This window comes from Pantherophis guttatus, chromosome 1 (genome assembly GCF_059756535.1).
Source record: "Pantherophis guttatus breed Tessera chromosome 1, ASM5975653v1, whole genome shotgun sequence".
NCBI lineage: Eukaryota > Metazoa > Chordata > Lepidosauria > Squamata > Colubridae > Pantherophis > Pantherophis guttatus.
Window position 1 is genome coordinate 267,285,596 of NC_142063.1, and position 23,933 is coordinate 267,309,528.

Here is a 23,933-nt window from a genome sequence, read left to right on the forward strand (position 1 = left end):
ATGAAATATGTATAAACTCTCTGCATATCCGGAGTATATCGGTACACTGCATGCACCTCCTAATTGCTGGGATGTGGGAAATTCTGCAGTATTCTGAATGGAGGCAAGCGGGGGGGGGGGGGAGGGAGTTATTCACAGGTAACATGAAAGTCATTTGGAGTTGAGCAGCATCCATGTTGAATAAATTAAATGAAAGGCTAGCTGGGAATAAAATGTGAGTACAGGAAAAGTAAAGACTATGGAATGTGTGATTGGCAGTTGTTTGGCGAGTATCTGTTTGAAACGTTTGGATTGGTTTGGATACAAGGTTTAAGCCTAGTATTATTTATACATGCACATGGAAAATAATGAATTGAAAAACATAGAAAATAAAATAATAGGGTTGGAAAGGACCTTGGAGGTTCTTCTAGTCCAAGGGTGTCAAACTCGTGGGGCATGGGCTGGATGTGTCATGCACTGGCCACGCCCACGCCCAGTTTAGCGAAGGCAGAGGTGGCTGCACTTACTTTAACAAAGGGTTCACTCACACGCGCCCCTTTGGGAGAGAAACGGAGCTTCAAACATGCTCCTAATCAACTCAGGCAGCTCCAGTGAGTAGAGCAGGGGCGGCGTGGATCACAGCTGGGCCAGCCAACAAGCCAGAAAGTTAGTTATAAATGAAAAGCATAGCCCAGGGGTGGGTGGGTGGGTGGGCCCAGCCAGCAATCAGAGCTAAGGGTTAGCCCAAACCCTTGCGACCATGCAGCAGCCCACCACTGAACGAAGGGGGAAGAAGTCACAATACATCATGTGACGACGCTGTGATGACGTGAGTTTGACATCCCTGTTCTAGTCCAACTCTCTGCTCAAGCAGGACAACTCATACCATTCCAGACAAAAGGCTGTCCATTCTTTTCTTGAAAACCTCCGGAGTTGGAGCACCCACAGTTTCCAGGTTTAATATGAAAGTCATTTGCAAATGAGATGGGCAACTATATAAATTCAATAAATAAAGAAAATTAATGAAACACCTCAAAGAATGAATGGAAATAGCATAAAGCCCTTTGCAAATGTGATGGGCAAGTATATGAATTCAATAAATAAAGAAAATTAATGAAACACCCCAAAGAATGAATGGAAATAGCATAAAGAAAGAGGATATAAAAGATTCGGTGAAACTGAAAAAAAAAAATGCTACAGAGCAGCATAGAATTGCAGAGAATTATGCAGTGGGAAGTTTGAAAAAGTTACCTGATGGAATAATTAAGTGGAAGAAACTGACAAAAGATGCATGTAAGTGCATGCTGCAAAAACTGATAATGGGACAAAGATATAATGTAACCAAAAAAACCCAATAAATTATAAAGATGAAAAATGGGAGAAAAAATAAAGAGCAAATCTGATAAAAATAAAACATTGGAAGTGGGTGAAGAGGGCTGAACAAGGAGTATAGAGCAATAGAATTAAGAATATTTTTTTAATTGGGATGAAGCTTTTTGGAAGAAAACTGAAATAAGAAAAGGTTGAGGAATAAGTGTAGACATCCATCCCCCAAATAATGAAAAGGAAATACTAAAATGCTATGAAAATGTTGAAAAATATTAAATTTGCAGATAACTGGAAAAATATTAAAATATGGAAGAGGCTTGCTTGTGAGCGTCCAACTTGTTTAGTATGTTTATGAAGATGACATAAGTGCTTAACAATTTTTGTTAGTCCTCCCCTACATAAACATATAACAAGACTGAATGCAAAACCTATATGGAGATTTGTTTGTTAACAATGCCCAGGAAGGTTAATTATATATATATTAATTTGACTTTGAGACAAAATTTAATATTTTTGGATGCCATTTTTTTTGAACTACTTATATGTTAGATGAAAACAGACAGCTGTATAGCAGAAATGGATTCTTAGCTTCTTGCTACGAATCTAGTCATCTTGACATCGGAAAGTCAATTTATAGTCCAGTTCCTCAGTAGACTGAAGACTTGATGTTAATTATGACTTATGAACAATTTCAGATGGTTTAGGGCTGGATACCTGGCTTGATAACATCAAAACTGATACAAAGATGATCATCCAGCAACTGAAAGAAGCTGTGCTTGGCAGGATAGCATGGAAGACATTTGTCTATAAAGTCACCAAGAATTGGGCACAACTGAATGGTTAAAACAATAGTACCTGCGGGACCACATCTTCTCAAGACATCCGGCCTCATCACATTGATTATGTCAGTGGAAGAAGCTAATTGTCTTACATTTCCAGGAAGATAGGAGGGCCAAAGTTCAGAAAGGCATTTCCAGTGATTTTTTTTACAGGGAATGGCCCCCTACATTATCTGCCTTCCAGAAAAGGCAGAACTTTTCCAGAGATCTTGGGGACCTGATCAGAGGTGGGTTTCAGCAGGTTCTGATCAGTTCTGGAGAACCAGTAGCAGAAATTTTGAGTAGTTCGGAGAACCGGTAAATACCACCTCTGACTGGCCCCGTCCCCATCTATTCTCTGCCTCCCGAGTCCCAGCTGATTGGGAGGAAATAGGGATTTTGCAGTAACCTTCCCCTGGAGTGGGGAGGGAATGGAGATTTTACAGTATCCTCTCCCTGCCATGCCCACCAAGCCACACCCACCAAGCCATACCCACAGAATTGGTAGTAAAAATTTTTGAAACCCACCACTGGATCTGATGCTGTGTTTGGGAGTTTTTCATTGTACAGGTAGTCCTCGACTTAAAACAGTTCATTTTGTGACTTTTGTTCAAAGTTACAAAGGCACTAAAAAAAGTGACCTATGACCATTTTTTACCCTTACAAAGTTGCAGCATCCGCATGGTCACCTAATCAAAATTCAGGATGCTTTGAAACTGAGTCATGTTTATGATGTTGCGGTTCCTGGGGTCATGTGATTCCTTTTGGGACCTTATAAACCAAGTCAATGGGGAAGCCAGATTCACTTAACAACTGTGTTACTAACTTTACCATTGCAGTGATTCACTTAACAACTATGGCAAGAAAGGTCATAAAATGGGGCAAAGTTCACTTAACAAATGTTTCAATTAGCCATAGATATTTTGGGCTCAATTGTGGTCATAGGTCGAGGACTGCCTGTATTTATATTCTTATGTATATAAGAACTTATGTACTGTTATTCTGTTTGCTATTTTTGAGCCCCCAAGAGTCTTTTTATTGTGGCAGGATATAAATTTGATTGATAAATAAACAAAGAAAAAGCTGCTTAGAGCTGTAGAACATACATGCACAATTATTGTGAAAAATGGCCATTCTTTATTGAAACTATTATATAAAATTTTATCAATCCATGAATGAGAAGCAGTTATACCCATATACGCTTGCTGCTAGTGTGGTGCCTTCTTTTTATTTTTAGTTATTGTTTTATTCATCTTCTCTTTATTCTGTTTTAATTTGTTTTGAAACAAATGAGCAAAGTACGCCCGGAAAAACATTTGGGAAAATTCTAATGGAAAACCTAGGAGAGTAAATTGAAGGGGAAAAAACATGGGAAGGTTAGTGTAGCTTTATTAGTGGGCAGTGATCTGCAAACCACATCTTTGCTTTTGACCAGGTCATTGAGAAAATGCATGAATAAGAGAAATAATGTATCGGTATATTTGTTGGTTTAGAGAAAGTGTATGACAGAGTGAATAGATTTAGATTAGGGAATGTTTGGGGTAACTATGGAATTTAAGATGAAACATGCCTGAATTCAGTAAGAACAACACATGATAGAAATAAATGCCATTCATGCCTGGGCATAAATGAAATCTTTAGTGAATGGTTCATCATTGAGCAGGGAGCAAAAGTATAATCTTCCCTTGGCTGTTTATGTATTTATGATAAATAGTGAAGTAATGCTTGTACTTATGAGTTTGTGGTTGGAGGGCATGAATGAGTGCATAATTTTCCATTCAGACAATGCCATGTTGTTTGAGAATCTGAACGATTTGCAGCAAATGTTAGATAGATTATATTATGCAATAAAAGCATGGAGAAGAAAATGAATGTATCAACACCCAAGGTAGAAAATGGACTGAGTGATTGTATTTTATAGAAGTGGTGAAAATCAGAGCGAGTAGGTGAAATATGTACTTTACTACGTTTATTAAAATGTGAAAATGACTTAAGTGATGTTAGAGTTAGGGTGTAAATGTTGGTAGAAAGCAGGAAACGAATGAATTACATGAAATAAGTGAAAATGAGCATGCTTCGGCCTACTTTGTTCTATGGGAGTCAGTGGTAGGTTGTATCAAGAGGAATATAACAGGAAGTTGGATGCATGTAAATATGCATGCACTTTAAACTCTTTACTATTAACATCCCCAGAAAGCAATAACTTGAATACTTCAATTTTTGTGTACAGTTAGAACTGATCTTTCCTATATTGGCTGTGATGACAGAAAACAAAATAGGTAATATTAACATAAATGAATGGCACACTTATTTTCTCTCACTTGCTTCGATGAGATGCAAGTAATTTATCAGATGATAGATAAAACTGTTGGAATTATATTTATTTATTTATTTGTTTATTTTATTTATTTGATTTGATTTCTATACCGCCCTACTCCCAAAGGACTCAGGGCGGTGCACAGCCAAACAATAAAATACATATATACAAAATTTAAAAGTGGAATTAAAATCAAATTAAATAGTTTTGGCCCAAACAAATTAAAACCCCAATCAATTTAAAACCAATTTTAAAATTTGAATATATAAAATACTAAAAAATATTTAAAAATTAAAAATCTTTTATAAAAGAGGGAGAAAATTAGGCCAGGCCCGCCTGGTGAAATAAAAAGGTCTTTAAGGCGTGGCGGAAGGTCCGCAGATCCGGGATCCTCCGTATCTCCGGGGGTAGCTCGTTCCAGATAGTAGGTGCCCCCACAGAGAAGGCTCTCCCCCTGGGGGCCGCCAGTCGGCATATGATAACTTTTCATTTTTTGAATTATATATATATTGAAATATATATACAAATATATATATATATATATATCTCACCTGATGCAAATATACAACAATGCATGTATTCTCCTATTATTTTAGCCAATGTATAAAAAGGCTTTTCCCCCTCAAGCAGGGTACTCCACATCCTTTTCCTATTATCCTTTTTGAGTTTAATGGCATCTGTAAGAAAGTGATCTTCCTTCGTTCGAGTGCTTCAACCTTGCCTATCTTCCTCCTCCTATTTCTCTCTTTTTCCCCCCTCAGACACTTATCCCAATGCCAGTGAAATTTGCCTCTTGCAGCGATAACAGTTCTGTTCCTCACTGAACTACCACAAGGGCTCCAAAGGCATCTTCTGTCGCATAGCACAGTGATTTGCAAAAGTGAGAATAAATCAAAGCAGTGGGGAGAAGCCATGCTGAGCCAGAAGAAAAACATTAGATCTTGTTGCAGGAGACACACTAAGTACTGATTGTGCAGGAATGGGGGCAAGCAGGAAATAGTAGTATAGGAGTATAATGTTGTTACTTCCTATATAGGACCATCCAAGTAATCATTCAAGATCGGCAGGAAATGATCATCTCTTTTCTTTTATCAAGCAGCAGTGGATAATAGTTTCCATACAAGCATCCCATTGTTTGATCTCTCTCTCTGTCTCTCTCCTACACTCCCTCCCTCTCCCTCCCTTTACCATATCAATATATATTTAAAATGTGTCAAGTAACTCTGAGGCTCAGGAAAGGGGATCGCTTTGGGGCAAAGCCTCACAGATTCATCCATCATTTGCTTCATGGTCCCAATCTATGGCTTACATTAATCATTTTTACATACACACACATCTATGAAAACTATTTGAAAATAAAGATGCATCATCATACTACAAAGATGTCTTTTACCTTCCTCATAAATTCAGGCCTCGAATAAAAGACTGTAGCATTCGATAATAAGTTTTTGGATTTCTGCGGATTTTTGCTTGCCTTACAAGTTTGCTGATGTATGCATCCTGGTTTCTCTTTGTCTCTCTCTCTCTCTCTGTATGTGTGTGTGTGTGTAATGTTGCCATTTGTCTTATTCACCTTGTAATACAAATAGGATATTTTACACTTCAGGTTTTATTGCATACATCAATAAATACATTATCAGATTTTCCCTTCAGTGAAACTGAAATGTCTTTATTTTATTTAGTGTAGAACTCAACTGCGACCGAGGTATTCATTCTTTGGATTTTACTCTTTGAAACAACAATAAAACTTTTTTTTATGAACAAGTTATATTAAGTTTTTCTTTTACATGCCTATTTTGTGAACAGAGTATTGACCAGGTCACATCTTATACAACTTTTAACACAATTATATATTAATTTTTATAATCTATTCCAATCTTCTTTTTGTTTTTTCCAAATACAATTTACATATTTCAATTTCTGCCATGGTATTCTTTTTCCCTACTTTTTTATCTTATCTTAATCTCTTCTTAATACATAATATATAAACAATATCACCATCCGCCCTTCAAATCCTAATTTCTTAGTATTACTTCAATTAATTACTTTATTTCTCCATTTATAAAGTATATTTCTCAAAATCCTCATCACATTTTTAACTATAAACAATGTACCTCATTTTATTCAATTTTTACATTGAAACCCTTTAACTTAATTGACCTTCTACATTTTATCTTAATCTCTTCTAAATACATAATAAGCAGTATCACTATCCGCCCTTAATTGCTAATTTCTTATTATATCATCAATTAATTATTTTATTTCATCATTTTCAACATATTATTTCAAAGTCCCCATCACACTTTTTTCCATTTCGATTTTATTTCTTGATTTCAGTTATTTTCATAATTGAACCAAATTACCACTTCATATTTCATCTGCTGTTCATTTTACAATACACAATATACATCATCATATTTACTTTTTACATTCACAATTACTAATGTTAATAAAGTTCCCTTAGATCTACTAATATATACCTTATTTCCCTTCCTCCTTTCCACTATTCTTCCTTTTAACCGTTTTCTCTGGTCTCTCCAGAATTCCACTTCTTAATAATTTTCTCCCTTCATCCCATTCTCTTGTCTTCTTCTTTTTCTTCTTTTTCTTTTTATATTTATTATATCTTTTCTCCTGAATTCTTTCTCTAACTTTTGAGTCTATTACTCGCATAATTCACCCCCAGTTTTTACTTAATGTTTTCCCATTTCCTTCTCTTCCCTTTGATTGTTTCTTTTTTGGAAAATATTCCCCCCCGTCCATTCTTTTTTTGCCACTGTAAATCCCAGTGTAATCATCTAATTTTTTACCTTCAATTCCTTTACCTTCAATATTATTGAAACAACAATAAAACTTGATTGAGGACGGTATGTTCCCTATATGTATTGCACATAGTTTATCAATAATCCTGCTAACAGCATTTTCAGGGAAAGAAAAGAGAAAGCAGGAATGAAACAGGGAAGACATAGAAGCTGAATAGGTCCCTGGCATCTCCAGGCAGGCCTAGGAAAGGCATATGCCTTATAGACAACATAGACTTAAAGGAACCAATGGTGTGGAGGGCATCTTTCTATGATCCTACATGTAAAGAAAATGTGATGGATCAGTGGTTAAAGATGCTGAGCTTAGCTGGAGAGCTGACAACCTAGATTCATGGCCCAAGCTCCATGCAACATAGTGAGCTCTCATTACTTACCCAGCCCACCCTGCCCACTTAGCAGAGGGAAAGCATGCAAATGCAAGTAGATTAATAGGTACCACTTTGATGGGAAGGTAACACCGTTCTATGCGCCTTTGGTGTATGACCATGCTGGCCACGTGACTATGAAATTGTCTTCGGACAATGCTGGCTCCCAAGAAATGAAGATGAACACCATGCCGATAAAACTGTTAAATTAATCATGTGATCATTAAGCAAATCTGGCTTCCCTCATTGATTTTGCTTGTTGGAAGTTGGCTGGGGAGGTTACAAAAGATCATCAAACAATCCAGGACAGTGTGACTGTCATAAACATGTTCCATTTGACAAGCGCTTGAGTTTTGATCACGTCAGCATGGGGATACTGCAACAGTTATAAATATGAAAAATGGTAATAAGTCCCTTTTTTCCATTGTGTTGTAAGTTTGAACAGTCACTAAACGAATAGTTTTAAGTTGAGGACTACCTGTGGTGTCTCCATTATCTCCTTCTCATCTGTTAGTGATAAACAGGTCTAATAAATCTAATCTCATTTACAAATGATACGCTGGTACCTGGCTGATAAACGTCTGTCTTCTTAATAAATTATTAATTGATAGTTCTTGAGTCCCTGGGGGATGAAATATGAATTGATGTAAATCAAAATGAATCCCTTTTGAGAGAAACTTTCAAATATGTTAAAACTGATTTCCTTTTGGACAGTTTCAGCAAAACAAAGAGGCCCTACAGGTAGTCTTTGACATACGACAATTCATTTAGTGACTACTTTATGCACAGAAATGGAAGGTTACCTCGATGCCCACAATGGGATGAATGGCTGCAAAAACTGAAGGAGTTAGCAGAGATGGCTAAATTGACTGTTTTGATCAAGGAAAAAAATACAAATACTGTCAGATGTAAATGCCTTATTCCCTAATCTGTAAATAATGTATATATGGGATATCAGGGGTTAACTTATTCTTTGTTTCCTAATGTATTCATAATTCACCACTCCCATCCTTGACTCCGCCCTTTGTATATATAAGGAGCCACCCTCACCATTTCCCTCGCTTCTATCTGTAAATATTCAGTGAATATAGAATGCCTGTTAAGATTAAAGAGAGATATATTTAAACCTCTAATCTTTATTATCATTATTGAGTCTGATCCTAAAAATATTGCAACAAACTGGTAGCAGAGGATGGTTAATTGACTCAATAAATAATTAAAAATGTCTAAGAAAGATAGGCCCAACACCAGGGCCTACAGCAAAGAAATAGAAACTGAACAAGAAATAATCAACGAATCCACAAACGCGATTTCGAGAGAATCCGAAGAGTACACCACAGAAGAAGAAGAACTAATAAATGAAAATAATGACCAGGAGGAAATCGAAATAGAAAATAACGAACTCAGGTCAGAAATATTAAAGATATTAAAAAGCCAGAAGAATGATGAAAGTCTCATCGCGAATCTCCAAGAAATGCTGAAAAACAGCGGAGCAGCGAGAGAGAAAAACATCGTCAAAGAGAAACCCAAAGACCAAAAAACTGTGAGTGATATGACTACAGAGAAAGTCGTTATGAAAAAGAAAAGATGTGATGCCGCGCGAAATTTTGAATGGCAGCCATCTTGGTTTCAACAAGCCTCCAAAGGGAGCGAAGCAGAGCCAATCAAAATGCTCAGTTCAAAATTTCTGGCGCGAAAAACGTTATCAGACAACGAAAGTGAAAAGGAAGATTCGAAATCTCCAGAAGAACCCGAATCAGATAGCGAAGACGATTTTACCAAATCCCAAATAAAATCAGCAATGAAGACGCTTTTTGCTGCATTTGGGCCGAAATTAAAAATCTCCAAAGCGCCAACGAAGAAGCAAAAGAACAAGCCGATACCTCAAGACCTACACGCTCCCATCCTGACTTCGAGAGCGACGACGCCCGAGCCCAGAGAGCCATGCCGATTCCGCCCCACGCCGCAGACCGGATCAAATATCAACGCACACAGGAGAAAGAGAAGAACAGCCGCCGCCATCAGAACTCCTAAAACCGAGCCAGAGACCGACTCGTCTGAAGAGGAGCAGAGCGAACGAGCTGAAATGGAAAGAACCTTCCAAGACGATGCCAAAGAAGAAATGAGCAACGCGCATGTGCGAAACCACGTAGACGGTCCGGAAAGACTTGAACTGGCCAGAGAACCGCGCAGACTCGTTGCGAGCATCCCTATGCTGTTTTGCAATTTCCTGCACTTGCGAGATCACGGACTACCTCAGGTTGTAAGTAATGGACAAAATAATGTGGGAAATTTACCCAGTGACTTCCCAAAACTTAGAGTTGATGGCATTAATTTGCAAGAGTGGTATCAACAGCTCCAGGTTGTCTTTATGAAAGAAAATTTACTATTCTTTATCACTAGTCCTCCAAGAAGACCTTGGACTTTAAAAATAGATTGTTTACATCATAGAGCATTCTTCTTAATAATATCTAGCGTATCTCCTGCAATGTATCATAGTATCAAACCAAACCTAACTGTCTCAGAAATAATTCAATGCATGTTTAATCTATTCCACAGCGACAGTGTAGCTACCACTACGAGAATGTCTAAGGATTTCTTTTCTTCTAGAGTAAAACCAGGGGTTTCCATAAGTGAGCATTTGATATCTCTAAACAAAATAAGAGCTGAGCTGCATCTGAGGGGGGAAGTGATTTCAGATCAAACAATGAAAAGTGTTATTATCAATTCACTTGATTCATCATGGGATAGTTTTATGTCACACTTAGACACCATCAATCTAGGATATTTATCCATAGAGAGTCTATCTAACAAATTGATAGCTGAAGACAATTCAAGAAAAAATCGTTCTAGCAATCACACAGAACACAAACCTTTTAGGAAGGTAGCTTTCCAAGAAAAATACAATGAAACTTTTAAATGCCACAATTGTGGGTCCAGGGAACACAATAGAAGAGACTGTCCCAAAATATCAAAGGAGAGACATAGGCCAGAATATAGAAGCAGATACAATTATAGACAGTCTTCCACAGATAGATATAAATATAGAAGCCCACCAAATTACAGAGAGAGTAGAGGGGGTAGAGAAAATTCAAAAGAGAGAAAATCTGGTTCACTGAATGGACTAAATAAACAAGACAGCACTAAAACACAAAAAAATGAGAACAATAATTGGCTTATCGATTCTGGGGCAACCAATCACACCACTAATAACAAAAATATTCTATCTTCATTTACAGAAGATAAGTTTGTAATAAAGGTGGCTAATCAAGAAAAGGTTCAAGTATTAGGCAGAGGAAACATAACATTGCCTGGTCTAGGAAAAATAGAGGGGGTATTGTTAATCCCTGAAATACCTCATAACATACTAAGTGTCATAAAACTAAGTAGAGATTCTGATATCAATATAGTTTTCTCAAAGGGGAAAGCATCTTTAGAGAAGGACAAAACAAATGTAGGTACTGTGATGATCAAAGGAGGCCTACCCTATCTAGTAACAAAAGAAAGATGGTTACATAACATTGACTCAAATATGGAGGATTGTATTGAGGCAGATGATGAAAATGTTAGTAACAGTGACAATGATGAATGTGAAATATCTCATGATCACACAAATACACACAAAGAGAAGAGACCAAGAATAGGTAAACCAATTCATGATGAGTGTGCTCACATCTTACATAGGAAGTTAGGACATGCAAGTTTTCCTGTAGTACAAAAAATGACTGAACACGCAGAAGGTGTCAAAATAAAAAATTGTGAAAATTATTTGGAATGCTCAGTATGTAAATCCACTAAACTAAAAACTAGTCCCAGACCAAAAAAATCCAACAGATCGACTAACAAAATTTTTGACTTAGTACATATGGACTTAGTTGGTCCATTAACTCCATCAATCACTTATAGAAAGCGTTACTTCCTAACAATAGTAGATGACTATAGTCGCTATGGTTTTGTTTACACATTAAAACACAAGGATGAAACCTTTCAGAAATTTAAGGAATTCTACAAACGCATAGAAACACAACATAATATCAGAATAAAACAAATTATGACAGATAGGGGATGTGAATTCATGTCTAAAGAATTCTCCCAATGGTTAAAGGATAGAGGAATGCTACATTTCACGTCTAGTCCATTTTCTGCGTTCCAAAATGGGGTTGTAGAGAGAAAGAATTCCACACTGCAAACCATGATTAGATGCACATTAGAGGATGCTGGTTTAGGCAAACAATTTTGGTCAGAAGCCTTACATTATTCAAATTACACTCAAAATAGAACTTGGTCCAGTATTGTGAATAAAACACCATATGAGGTGATGTATAATAGGAAACCCAAATTAGCACACATGCACATATTTGGAGTCACTGCAGACGTACATATACCTAAGCAGTTGAGAAGAAAGGGAGAAAACGTATCCAGAAGATTAAGATTTATGGGATATGAAACTGGCACCAAAGGGTACAGATTCATTGATAATAATAACAAATTTATAGTCTCCAGAACAGCTGTGTTCCATGAACAAGCAAATTGGTCTAAATTACATCTTAATGAGATATTTCCAGATAAATACAAAGATACAAAATCTTGTGAGGAAGGAACAATAGAGAATCAAAATATCAACAAAAATACAAACAAAACCAAAACTTGGACAAATAGTCAGCACAAAATAAAGACAGACACATTAACAAAAAAGGAAGCAAGATATTTGCATGACAAACATAGCAAACCTGAAAGAGCTATTAGAAACAATAGAAATCAAATACCAGGTAAATACAGAGATTATATAATGCATATGGATGGTGAACAAATAACACCTAATACATATGAGGAAGTATTAAAACTCCCTTATGAAGAAAAGGAAAAATGGGAACTAGCTATGAAAAAAGAGATGGAAAGTTTGCAAGGATTAAATGTATTCACACCTGCGACCGCACCTAAAGATAAAACAATCATAGGTACTAGGTGGATCTATAAAATTAAGAATCTAGAAGGAGGCAATACTCTATACAAAGCCAGATTAGTTGCACAAGGTTATGCACAAAAATATCCGGAGGACTATACTGACACATACTCTCCCACAGTGAGAACAGAGAGTGTTAAAACAGCTCTGGTAGTGGCATCTGCACTCAATCTTGATGTATTCCAATATGACATACAGACTGCGTACTTACACGCGAAACTAGATAAGGAAATATATGTAAGGGCACCACACAGTCAATACACTAATAAGAATGAAATCTGGCTATTGAACAAAAGTCTATATGGGTTAAAACAATCTGGCAAAAGATGGTATGATTGTTTGGTAAAAGTACTTAAGACCATGGATTTTAACGCTACCACCGCTGATAACTGTTTCTTTGTAAAAAAAAGTGATGATCACATTGAATTCGTGTTAATTTATGTAGATGATATTTTATATATAGGAAAAAACAAGGAGAGAAGAGAAACCTTTGTAAATAAGCTAAACGAACATTTTTCGTTGAAATCTCTAGGTAAAGTAAATAAATACCTTGGTGTACAAATTAACAAAACTAGAAGGGGATTCAAACTCACTCAGAAAGATAAGATTATTGAACTTCTAAACAAATGCAATTTAAACAATGCTAAACCATGTGACACTCCCATGCAAACTGATTTCCTTAGAAACAATGATGAGTCTTCCCCTGAATTTAAAGATAATACATTCTATAGATCAGTCATAGGTTCACTTCTTTATATATCTAATTGGACCAGACCAGATATTGCATTACCTCTCAATTTATTGTCAAGACATGTTAGTAAACCAACTATGTATCATTGGGAAGCTGTCAAAAGAATTCTAAGATATCTAAAAAGTACATTAGATTTTTGTTTAGTATTAGAACCTAGTAATGACAAAGAGCCAAAACTTACTTGTTACGCAGATGCGGATTGGGCTGGAGATATATCATGCAGAAAGAGCACTTCTGGTTATATTTTTCTGTTAAATAACTGTCCAGTTTACTGGTACACTGGTAAACAAGAACTGGTAGCCACTTCAACCACAGAAGCGGAATATGTTTGTTTATCCAAAGCTGCAAATAACCTTGTATGGTTTAATGATTTGATTTCAGATGTCTGGAAAAAACCTGCTTTACCTTTTGTTATGCATGAAGATAATAAAGCAGCCATTGAAATATCCAGATCCGATGCCATTGGACAAAGATCCAGGCATATAGATATAAAGTTTAAACATGTGAGACAATTGTCTCAAGATGGATTTATCAAAGCAGTGCATTGTGATACCTCTGAACAATTAGCTGACATATTAACGAAGCCTTTACCTTCTAAGCAGCACAAATATTTAACTTCAAAATTATATGTCTTATATTGTCCTGAATCTGAATGTAATTGGTGTTGTACAGCGAACCGGCATTTAGAGGGGGATTTGTCAGATGTAAATGCCTTATTCCCTAATCTGTAAATAATGTATATATGGGATATCAGGGGTTAACTTATTCTTTGTTTCCTAATGTATTCATAATTCACCACTCCCATCCTTGACTCCGCCCTTTGTATATATAAGGAGCCACCCTCACCATTTCCCTCGCTTCTATCTGTAAATATTCAGTGAATATAGAATGCCTGTTAAGATTAAAGAGAGATATATTTAAACCTCTAATCTTTATTATCATTATTGAGTCTGATCCTAAAAATATTGCAACAAATACATTTATTTCTACTTGGAAACCGTTTCTGGACTTTGTGCTTGAGGTAGAAAAAAATGTAACTTTGATTTTAGGTTTTACCGATTAGATAGACTTGTTGTTATAATACGATTATGTAAAAGTAAAAAGTTGATGTTAATGCTTTATTCTGCTGCACCAAAGGGAATTGAAAGTCAATGCCTTTTTTTTTTTTAAAAAACCACTTTCCTCCCCTTCACTTTTCCTTTCCCCTTTCCCTTCCCTATTTTACCTACTATTTACTTTTGTATTTTCTTTGTATGCTATATTATAAACTAATAAAAGTTACAACAGCACTGAAAAAAGTGACTTATGACCATTTTTCACATATGAGACCATTGCTGTCAGGGTTCCAAGTAATACCCCCAACGAAGGAAGACTTCAAGGCTAAAAATTCCTCAAAGTTCCATTTTATTAGAGATGTCATATTGGCACATCTGGGAAAACCCGAATCTGAAAGCTTCCAGGTTTTCCCCACCCAAAAGAAAGTCCAAATCCCTTCCCCTGCACCCACATGTCCATCACATGGTCCAATCGTTGTACTGTCCCAACTGGAGATGCCTCCTAGTCACGCCACTCCAGGTGCAGGGCCGAATGTCCTTGACTCTCAGAGAAAGGAATGTTATTATGGCTAAATATCTCCACCGCTTTTGTTGTGGCCCGTCAGCGGCCTGTGCAGCTAGTAGCTGATTCCAACAGCAAGGAGGCTGGTGTGGTGCTGTACCAGCAAACTGTGCAGCTGGCACTTGAATCAGACAATGAGGAGGCTGGAGAAGATGTGGTGCCAGAGGCGGGGATTCAGCCAGGGCCTTCAGAATCTCCAGAAGCTCTCTTAAGTGAAGAGGACGAAGAGGAGGAGCCTCTTCTCGATGCACGGGCGCGCAGAGCTGCCAAAAGGCAGGACTGGCTCCTCAGGAGGAGGTCTCCTTGAGAGTAAGGCTTGGGGCTAATTGGCCAAACCCTTAGCCTATTTAAGGAGGAATGCCGACTGAAGCAATTTGCAGGGAACAACTTCGTTCACATACCTTCATGTCTTGTCTTGCTTATCTTATCAGCTTCCTGCAAATTGCTTCTGGGCATTCTGCCAACCACAGTAAGCTTTCAGTTATTATTCTTTGAATTCTTGGCAGCTGTTAATGCAGTTAATTAACAGCCATTGTTGTGTAAAAAACTGGTTTATTTAGTAAACTAAGATTTGAATGGACTTTGTGTGTGCTGAGTTTTTTGGGGCCTGTAGCTGGGGCAGAACAGCTCTATGCAATCTCCCCTCCCAGTTTCCCACAGCACTAAGTGTGGCAGCCCTGAAGATCCAAAGAAAAAGATGGCCTCCAAGGCTGACAATTGCAGCATCCCCATGGTCACATGATTTACATTTGGCTGCTTGACAACTGGTTCACATTTATGACGGTTGCAGTGTCCCAGGGTCATGTGATCCCCTTTTGTGAACTTCCGACAACCAAAGTCAATGGGGAAACCAGATTTACTTAACAACAATTGTTACTAATGTGACAATGGCAGTGATTCACTTAACAAAGGTGGCAAGGCAAGTCTTAAAATGGGACAAAACTCACTTAACAAATATCTTAATTTACTTAGCAACAGACATTTTGGGCTCAATTGTGGTTGTAAGTCGAGGGCCACCTGTACCTTGTTTTGAATGGAAAATAGCTACAAATAAACCTCAAATTATCAAACTGGATGTTATTATATCATGATCAGAAATAGTATGTTTTGATGGCAGGCTGCACATAGATACAAAGTTAGGGGGAAAGTTCATACTTTAAAGGGTATGGTATAGATTAGCTTTGCATATAGGCTAAACCAGGGGTGTCACGTGACGTATTGGGACTTTCCCCCCCCTTCACTAAACCGGGTCTGAGCGTGGTAAGTGTGTGATGCATCTGGCCAGGAGTTTGACAGCCCTGGGCTAAAACATGGAGAGAATACTGAGAACCTCTTCCCAGGTCATTTTGGTGATATCAGAGACTCTTCAGAAATGTCACCAGCCTGGCTAGTAAAACTGGAAAATCTTCTTATGCTTCTCCTGAGATGAAATCTACATATAAATTGTGTCTTATTCAAAGCTAATGAAGCGACAGAAAACTTAGTCTTGATGTTTATGTTTCTGCATTATTTTATTTTATGTTATTTTATGTTATTTTATGTTATTTTATGTTATTTTAATTTATACTCCACTCTATTCCCAGAGGACTCTTATTAATGATTTACAGGAAATAATAAAGCATGTGGCCTATAACCGAATAGGGCATAACATTTAAGAATTTAAGATACTTTAAAGTATTTGCCTTCACAGTAATAGAGATATAAGTTCCTTTACTAAATAACAAACACTAGTTTCAAAATGATGTAGTTCCATTTCTCCAAGCATGCAGCTATCAGCTATCATTTAAAAAAAATAAGTTCTAGAAACTTTCCTTGTTATAATAAAATTGAATGCCTCTTGGATCAGTGGATGAATACCGGTTGCACATCTTTTGAAGATTCCGAGAAAGAGTTTTAGATCCACAAAAGAACACACCAATGCGGTTACTGCAATGAAAATGAAGATTCAGAAATTATGGTTAAGAACTCTTTCCTTGAATAGAAAAACTATACATATGTGTTTGAAGCAGGAGATTTGAGAGGGATCACAATAATATGACTGAAAAGGTTCAGTAATGTCTTTGTGTCAGTAAAATACAAAAGAGGCAACATTTAAAAACCTACCAGCAATGAGTTTCTTGTCAAAAAAAGCTTCCACATCTTCCCATCCCTGGAGAATATCACTGCCTACACAATGCATCATGATTATGGAAATCACGATGGTGTTGTGACACATAACATTGTGGCTTTTAGACTTATTGTCTTGAATATTGGTCAAACATCAATGTCTATTACAGGACGTTTTTTGCAGTGATCCCAAATTTGTAGAAAACCTTCCCAGAAGGGAGACAGGGAAGAAACATCACATATTTATCAACATTTAAAGGATTTGCATAGTTTAATTTCTGTTTAGTTGATAGTATGCTCCAAGCTAGGTTTTTAAGCATCTCAGTTGTTAGAATTGAAATTATTTTTAATTAGAATGATTGTTTTTAATTCTATTTTTCTTATAAATTTTATAAATTTTCTTCTAAATGTATTTAGTTGATGTTAATTGCTTTCAGGACTTTGCCTTTAAAGGTATTTAAATGTTAGTTAGAAGAATAATCTTATGCCTGTCAAGCTTTCTTGAAGACAGAATTTCATAATTTTGTTATTGGCTACATCTATGGTAAAGGTGTAGTCCACATGTATAGATCAAGCTTTGAAATAGGTATCTAAGCCAAGCTTTGGGAATTACAAAAAGTACAGAGTATGTGATGTCCGTTTTATCCTACAGTCAATCCTTTGTTAGGCTAATTAGAAATATTAGAAATACAGATAATCCTCCCTGCAGTTTGGACCAGCAACTCAATCACTAAGCAGTGGGGTTGTTAAGTGAAATACCACATGGCTACACTGACTGATGACATCAATTCCAGCTGCAGTCATGAAGCGAACTACCATTGGTCATTAAGCATGACGTCACATGACTGTGATTTACAACTTCTTACTGGCTTGCTTATTGACTTTCACATTGGAACCTGGCTATGAAGGTTGTAATGGTGATTTATGTGACCACCTGAGTTGACATTGTGACTATCATAAATATATGCCACCTGCCAAGCTCTCGAATTATGATCACATGATCATAGGGATGCTGCGACAACTCATAAGTTCTTTTTCAGTGCCATCATAACATAGTATGATTGCCAAATGAGTGATTGGTAAGTGAGGACTACTTATAAATAAATACATTGTTACATTGCTCAGAAGATTTGCTGGGTCCTTACATGAAGAATTATGTCAATATAATAAATTGAAGATACCCATTTAATTTTTTCATATTATCTTCACTCAGAAAATAGAGAAGATATTTTAATAGGTGACATCTATGAATACTAGACATCTATAAACGTTACTGTATATTTCACAAAATTTGGCATATCATCTGATACAGATACAGATTAACAGAGTTGGAAAGGACCTTGTCAGTCATCTAATCCAACCCCCACACCCAAGCAAACCCTACACTATTTCTGACAAATGGCAGTCCAATCTCTTCTTGAAAGCTTCCAGTGATGAAGCTCCCACAATTTCTGAAGGCAAGCTGTTCCATTGGTTGATTGTTCTCACTGTCAGAAAATTTCTCCTTATTTCCAGGTTGAATCTCTCCTTGTTCAGTTTCCATCCATTATTCCTTGTCTGGCCTTCAAGTGCCTTGGAAAATAGCTTGACCCCTTCCTCTCTGTGACACCCCCTCAAATATTGGAACACTGCTATCATGTCTCCCCTGGTCCTTCTCTTCACTAGACTAGCCATGCCCAGTTCCTGGAACCGTTCTTCATATGTTTTAGTCTCCAGTCCCCTAATCATCTTGGTTGCTCTTCTCTGCACTCTTTCTAAAGTCTCACCATCTTTTTTATAGTGTGGGGATCAAAACTGGATGCAGTACTCTAGGTGTGGTATTACTAAGGCTTTATAGAGTGGTATTAGTACCTCACTTGATCTTGATTGTATCCCTCTGTTAATGCAATTTAGGATTTTATTGGCTTTTTTGCCTGCCACAGCACACTGTTGACTCATACTTAATTGGTTGTCCACTAAGACTCCAAGATCCTTCTCACAGTTACTGCTATTAAGCCTGGTTTCACCGAGTCTATATCTGTACATTCGGTTTTTCTTGCCTAAGTGTAAGACTTTACTTTTCTCTACATTGAATTTCATTTTGTTAGATAGGGTCTAGTGTACACGTCTGTCAAGATCCATCTGGGATGTTGGCTATTCCTGCCAGTTTAGAATCTTCCCCTTTTATCATAGATAATTTTCAGAATTTTTCTGTCCTGCACAAATCCCTATTTAGCAATTCTTGGATTAAATATTGACTAGATTATATTGTCTAATTATAGTTTCCACTTATAAAATTGTGTGTGTTATATTCCATTTTAAACAATCTGCAAGCCTAGTTACAGATATTAGAAAATACGGTTTGCTGAAATTAATGGGGTTTACTTCTGAGCAATCAGACTAGTTTTGCACCAGTGGTGGTATTCAGCCAGTTCTATCCGGTTCGGGAGAACCGCTAGCGGCGGCTGCAGGAGGCTCCGCCCACCCACCCGGACATCATCACACACATTGGCGAACCGGTAGCGAAGGTATGTCAATACCACCATTGGTTTGCACTAATTTTTCTTCTTCATTTGCATATCTTAAAAATAGTTCAATTCTTTCTTCCTTTCCATGGCACTGATTTTAGTTTCTGATCAACCGATAATTAAATATTGGGGTCTGATAAGTAATCAGAACTATTTTTCTTCCTCTTTTCTGAAGTTAGCAGTTGTAGTGGTTGCTTCAGAACTATCTGGGAACAAAGAAGCTTTTCTAAGACTTTCTAGCCCAAAACACCAACCCCCCCCAATCCTCTAGTATTCAACTTAGACTTTTCAAGCTGAGATGAACTAATAATATAATAGCATTGTCCTTAGTCCACAGCCAATGAGATTGGGGAACAAACACATCCTTGACATTCTAAGAAAAAAGACCTCACTGTTTATCTTTTTAATAACCATTTTCAATGAAAATTAATGTTACTTTGTCCTTTGTGTTGTACAATAATTGGATTGGGGCTTTCAATTATAGCTGGATAAATGCCAAGAAGCTGAAATACTTCTAAACATTAGATTTTCATGTCCAAAAATTAGATTTGATGGCATTGCCTACCCCAGATTTTTCCCTTGAAAGCATTATAACACATAAATATGCTTTTAGTATAACTATCCAACTTAAATATATCAAAGAACAAGTTTCCTTCCTAGCTTTGTACACTGGGAAAAACACAGCATGGTGAGATCATCAGCAGTTGCTAACATGCCTTACCCAGGATGATTTTCTGCTATTTGTTTGAATTCAGTGTCCCAGTTTGGTCTCCCATAGAAAGTTTTCTGTCTCAAGCCAGTAATTACATCCAACTTTTTCTCGTAATGCAAGGCAATGTGCATAGCCTATATTGCAGTGGATCAAAAAGTCATTATTTCAGAATTAAGAAGAAAGAGAATATTATTACTGGACAAATGAATATATATATATAGATATAATGGGGAAAATATCATGTATTTCCCACTCTTCAATTCGTCTGTAGAGATTCTCAATCATCCAGGTCATGGTTTTCCCAAAGGTGCTTTTTCAGGAGGCAACCAGACTTTCTTGTTTTTACTTTTGAAGACATTTCACTTCTCATCCAAGAAGCTTCTTCAGCTCTGACAGGATAGTGGAAATCCTTCCATTCCCCATTATCCTGTCAGAGCTGAAGAAGCTTCTTCAAGAGAGACCCAGGGACTCAAAAAAGCACCTTTGGGATACTATGTAATTCCCGTCCAGGTTTTCTCTGAGGGTCTCCAAAGACTGATCAGAGAACAGAAGGAACCAATTGAAAGATATAGAGAGATGATAGGGAGGGAGAGTCTCTGAAATTTGGGTTCATTCTGTCAACTTCCAGTGATTATGTTTCCCATCTCTCATTTCAGACCAGTCAGCAGGATCCTCCAACAGTTAGAGGATTCTTTGAATGGAAGGCTCTTGGAGCAAAGAAAGAGCAGAAAAGTCTGCTTCCATTCTTTTTTTGTTAGAGGCATAGCTTAATCCATGTAAATGTTAAAACATCATCCAATATTATGGTAATTAAGTATGATGGCCCAGAGCAGTGGTGGAATTCAATTTTTTTTTACTACTAGTTCTGTGGACGTGGCTTGGGGGTGTGTGGTGTGGCTTGGTGAGAGTGGCTTAGTGGGAGTGGCAGGGGAAGGATACTGCAAAATCTCCATTCCCACCCCACTCCAGGGGAAGGATACTGCAAAATCCCCATTCCCTCCCCGCTCCTGGGGGAAGGATATTGCAAAATCTCCATTCCCGCCCCACTCTGGGGCCAGCCAAAGGTGGTATTTGCCTCTCTGAACTACTCAGAATTTCTGCTACTGGTTCTCCAGAACCTGTCAGAACCTGCTGAATAGCACCCCCAGCCCAGAGGTTCTCCAGTCAACGAAATGCCATTGACTGATGGAATCAGCATCTGATGTGAATCTGTCCAAACTCATGCTTAGATTTCTTTAAAGGCAGCTTCAAGTCTTTCCTTGTTCTCCAGCAACAGGGTTGACATTTATTTCATATAATCCCATCTATCAATTCTCCCAAAATAGCATGTAGGAACTGAAGTACAAGCCGTGACACCGGTACTCTAGCACCATAAAGAAAAGTTCAGTGATATCAGCAGATTGAGTGAATTGGTAGCTAGCTGAGCCTCAGGACAGAGAGGAAGGGAGAGGAGAATGATAGATGAGATGGGAAGAAAAGGGCTTTGGAGAGCAATCACAGATCTGGATACCCCCGCAGTTACTGAGAACTTTGGCATTAAACCCAGCTTTGACATTTGCTTTGGCATAGCTGGGACTCTGTGACACTGCACTGGGAACAGAGTCTTTCAAAAGACAAATGTAAGTATGATTCATTTTAAGAAAGCCATGCTTGATGCGATTAAGCCTTCATTTGATTACTGTTCCTTAGGCTGCAGTCCTAGAAAAATAAGATGCAGTAACTCAGTCCCAGAAGATTTCATTTATACCTGACTTTCATCCCAGTCGGTAAGAAATATGTGATAGCTCAGAAAATAGGCTTTCCCTTTCTTAGCCATTTGTGCTTCCAGCAAGCACAGGAGATCAGCAAACCACTCAAAGGCAGATGGATCTCGGCAAATCCAATAGAAATAAACCTGTCAAGGGAAAGTAAAACAATTCAACCAAGTGCAAGCTTTCACTGGGCATCCTATATGGCCCTTAAATTATTTATTTGGAGATAAGTGGCTAATCTTATAGCCTGCTACTGTGCTCAGGTTTAAAATTTATACTTGATTTTCTAGCCAGCCCTGACAGTGCAAAGCTCTATTGTTTAATAATGTACTTCAGCAGTCATTCGTGTATGTTTTCAATTGATACCTTGAACATCATGCTTAAGGATGCTCTTAAGAGTTGATCTTAAATGGCTGTTGGTAATTGGACAGTGTAAGGGGATGTAGAGTAGGCAGAAGTATTGAAGTGTTTACCAAGTCTTGGGCATATCATATAATAAGAAATATATTTTTAGATTATGCAGAGACCATTTCATCTATGATTTCAGGATGAGGATGAGGATATGATGATGACCTTTGAATCAGTCATGATTCCTGGTGATTGACTGGATAAATCCATACAATTTTCTTGGCATTATTTCTCTTGCTTACCATTGCTTTATTCCTAAATCTGAAAAAAATGACTAGTCCAAAGTCACCCGATGGTTTCAAATATAAGATAAGGCACTCAATCTCCCAGTTTCTAGCCTAGTACTTTTAATCTTTAGATAAAACTGACTCAATAGCAATTCTTACAGTCTTGTAAGGCTGAATATTTCTGCCCCATCTCATACTGATGGTGAAGAAGGATAGTGGCTCTCTTCAAGCTATCAGATAGATAGATAGATAGATAGATAGATAGATAGATAGATAGATAACCTTTATTGTCATTTTTACTATGGGCACTGTTGCCTGCTCTCAAAAGTGTACACATACATAACACACATATATATACATGCTATATACATACATATATATAAACCTACCCTGTTTTCCCCAAAATAAGACATCCCCTGATAATAAGCTCAATCGGGCTTTTGAGCGTATGGCAATAAGGCCAAGTGCTTATTTCAGGGTTCAAAAAAATATAAGACAGGGTCTTATTTTCAGGGAAACACAGTACATCCATACATATAACACACACACACCCATACACACCAGTGGTGAAATCCAAATTTATTTACTACCGGTTCTGTGGGCATGGCTTGGTGGGTGTGGTGTGGCTTGGTGGGTGTGGCTTGGTGGGTATGGCAGGGGAAGGATACTGCAAAATCCCCATTCCCACCCTACTCTGGGGCCAGCCAGAGGTGATATTTGCCAGTTCTCTGAACTACTCAAAATTTCCGCTACTGGTTCTCCGAACTGCTCAAAATTTCCTCTACTGGTTCTCCAGAACTTGTCAGAACTTGCTGGATTTCACCCCTCACGCGCGCGCGCGCGCACACACACACACACACACACAAAACTTGAGTAAACATAGAAATTAGGGCTTCTCTGGATCTTATTTACTATGAGCCATGGTGGTGCAGTGGTTAGAGTGCAGTACTGCAGGCTACTTCTGCTGATCACCGGCTGTCAGCAGTTTGGCAGATCGAATCTCACCAGTCTCAAGGTTGACTCAGCCTTCCATCCTTCCGAGGTGGGTAAAATGAGAACCCAGATTGTTAGGAGGCAATATGCTGACTCTGTATACCGCTTAGAGAGGGCTGTAAAGCACTGTGAAGTGGTATATAAATCTAAGTGCTATTGCTGCTATTTTTAGTCTAAACCTGACTCTGGTCAGAGTATTTATCTATCAAAGTAGATAAATACTGTATACTGAAGGATGGAATAAGGATGAAAGCTAAATTTGATGTGT

The 23,933-nt window shown here is 37.6% G+C and overlaps 1 protein-coding gene across 5 annotated transcripts in view; it reads right to left on the reverse strand.

The window, feature by feature from the left end:
* Nucleotides 1–16,453: 16,453 nt before the first annotated feature.
* The window catches only part of NOX3 (NADPH oxidase 3), a 34,493-nt gene continuing 27,013 nt past the window's right edge, over nucleotides 16,454–23,933 (reverse strand). For all 5 annotated transcript variants that reach the window (XM_087882859.1, XM_087882858.1, XM_087882857.1 and 2 more), the window contains 3 exons: nucleotides 22,034–22,180; nucleotides 20,296–20,420; nucleotides 16,454–16,887 (listed from right to left, as the gene is read on the reverse strand). In XM_087882859.1, coding sequence (XP_087738985.1) covers nucleotides 16,761–16,887; nucleotides 20,296–20,420; nucleotides 22,034–22,180 — 399 coding nt within the window. In that variant the 3' untranslated portion in view covers nucleotides 16,454–16,760. The remainder of the gene's footprint in view (nucleotides 16,888–20,295; nucleotides 20,421–22,033; nucleotides 22,181–23,933) is intronic.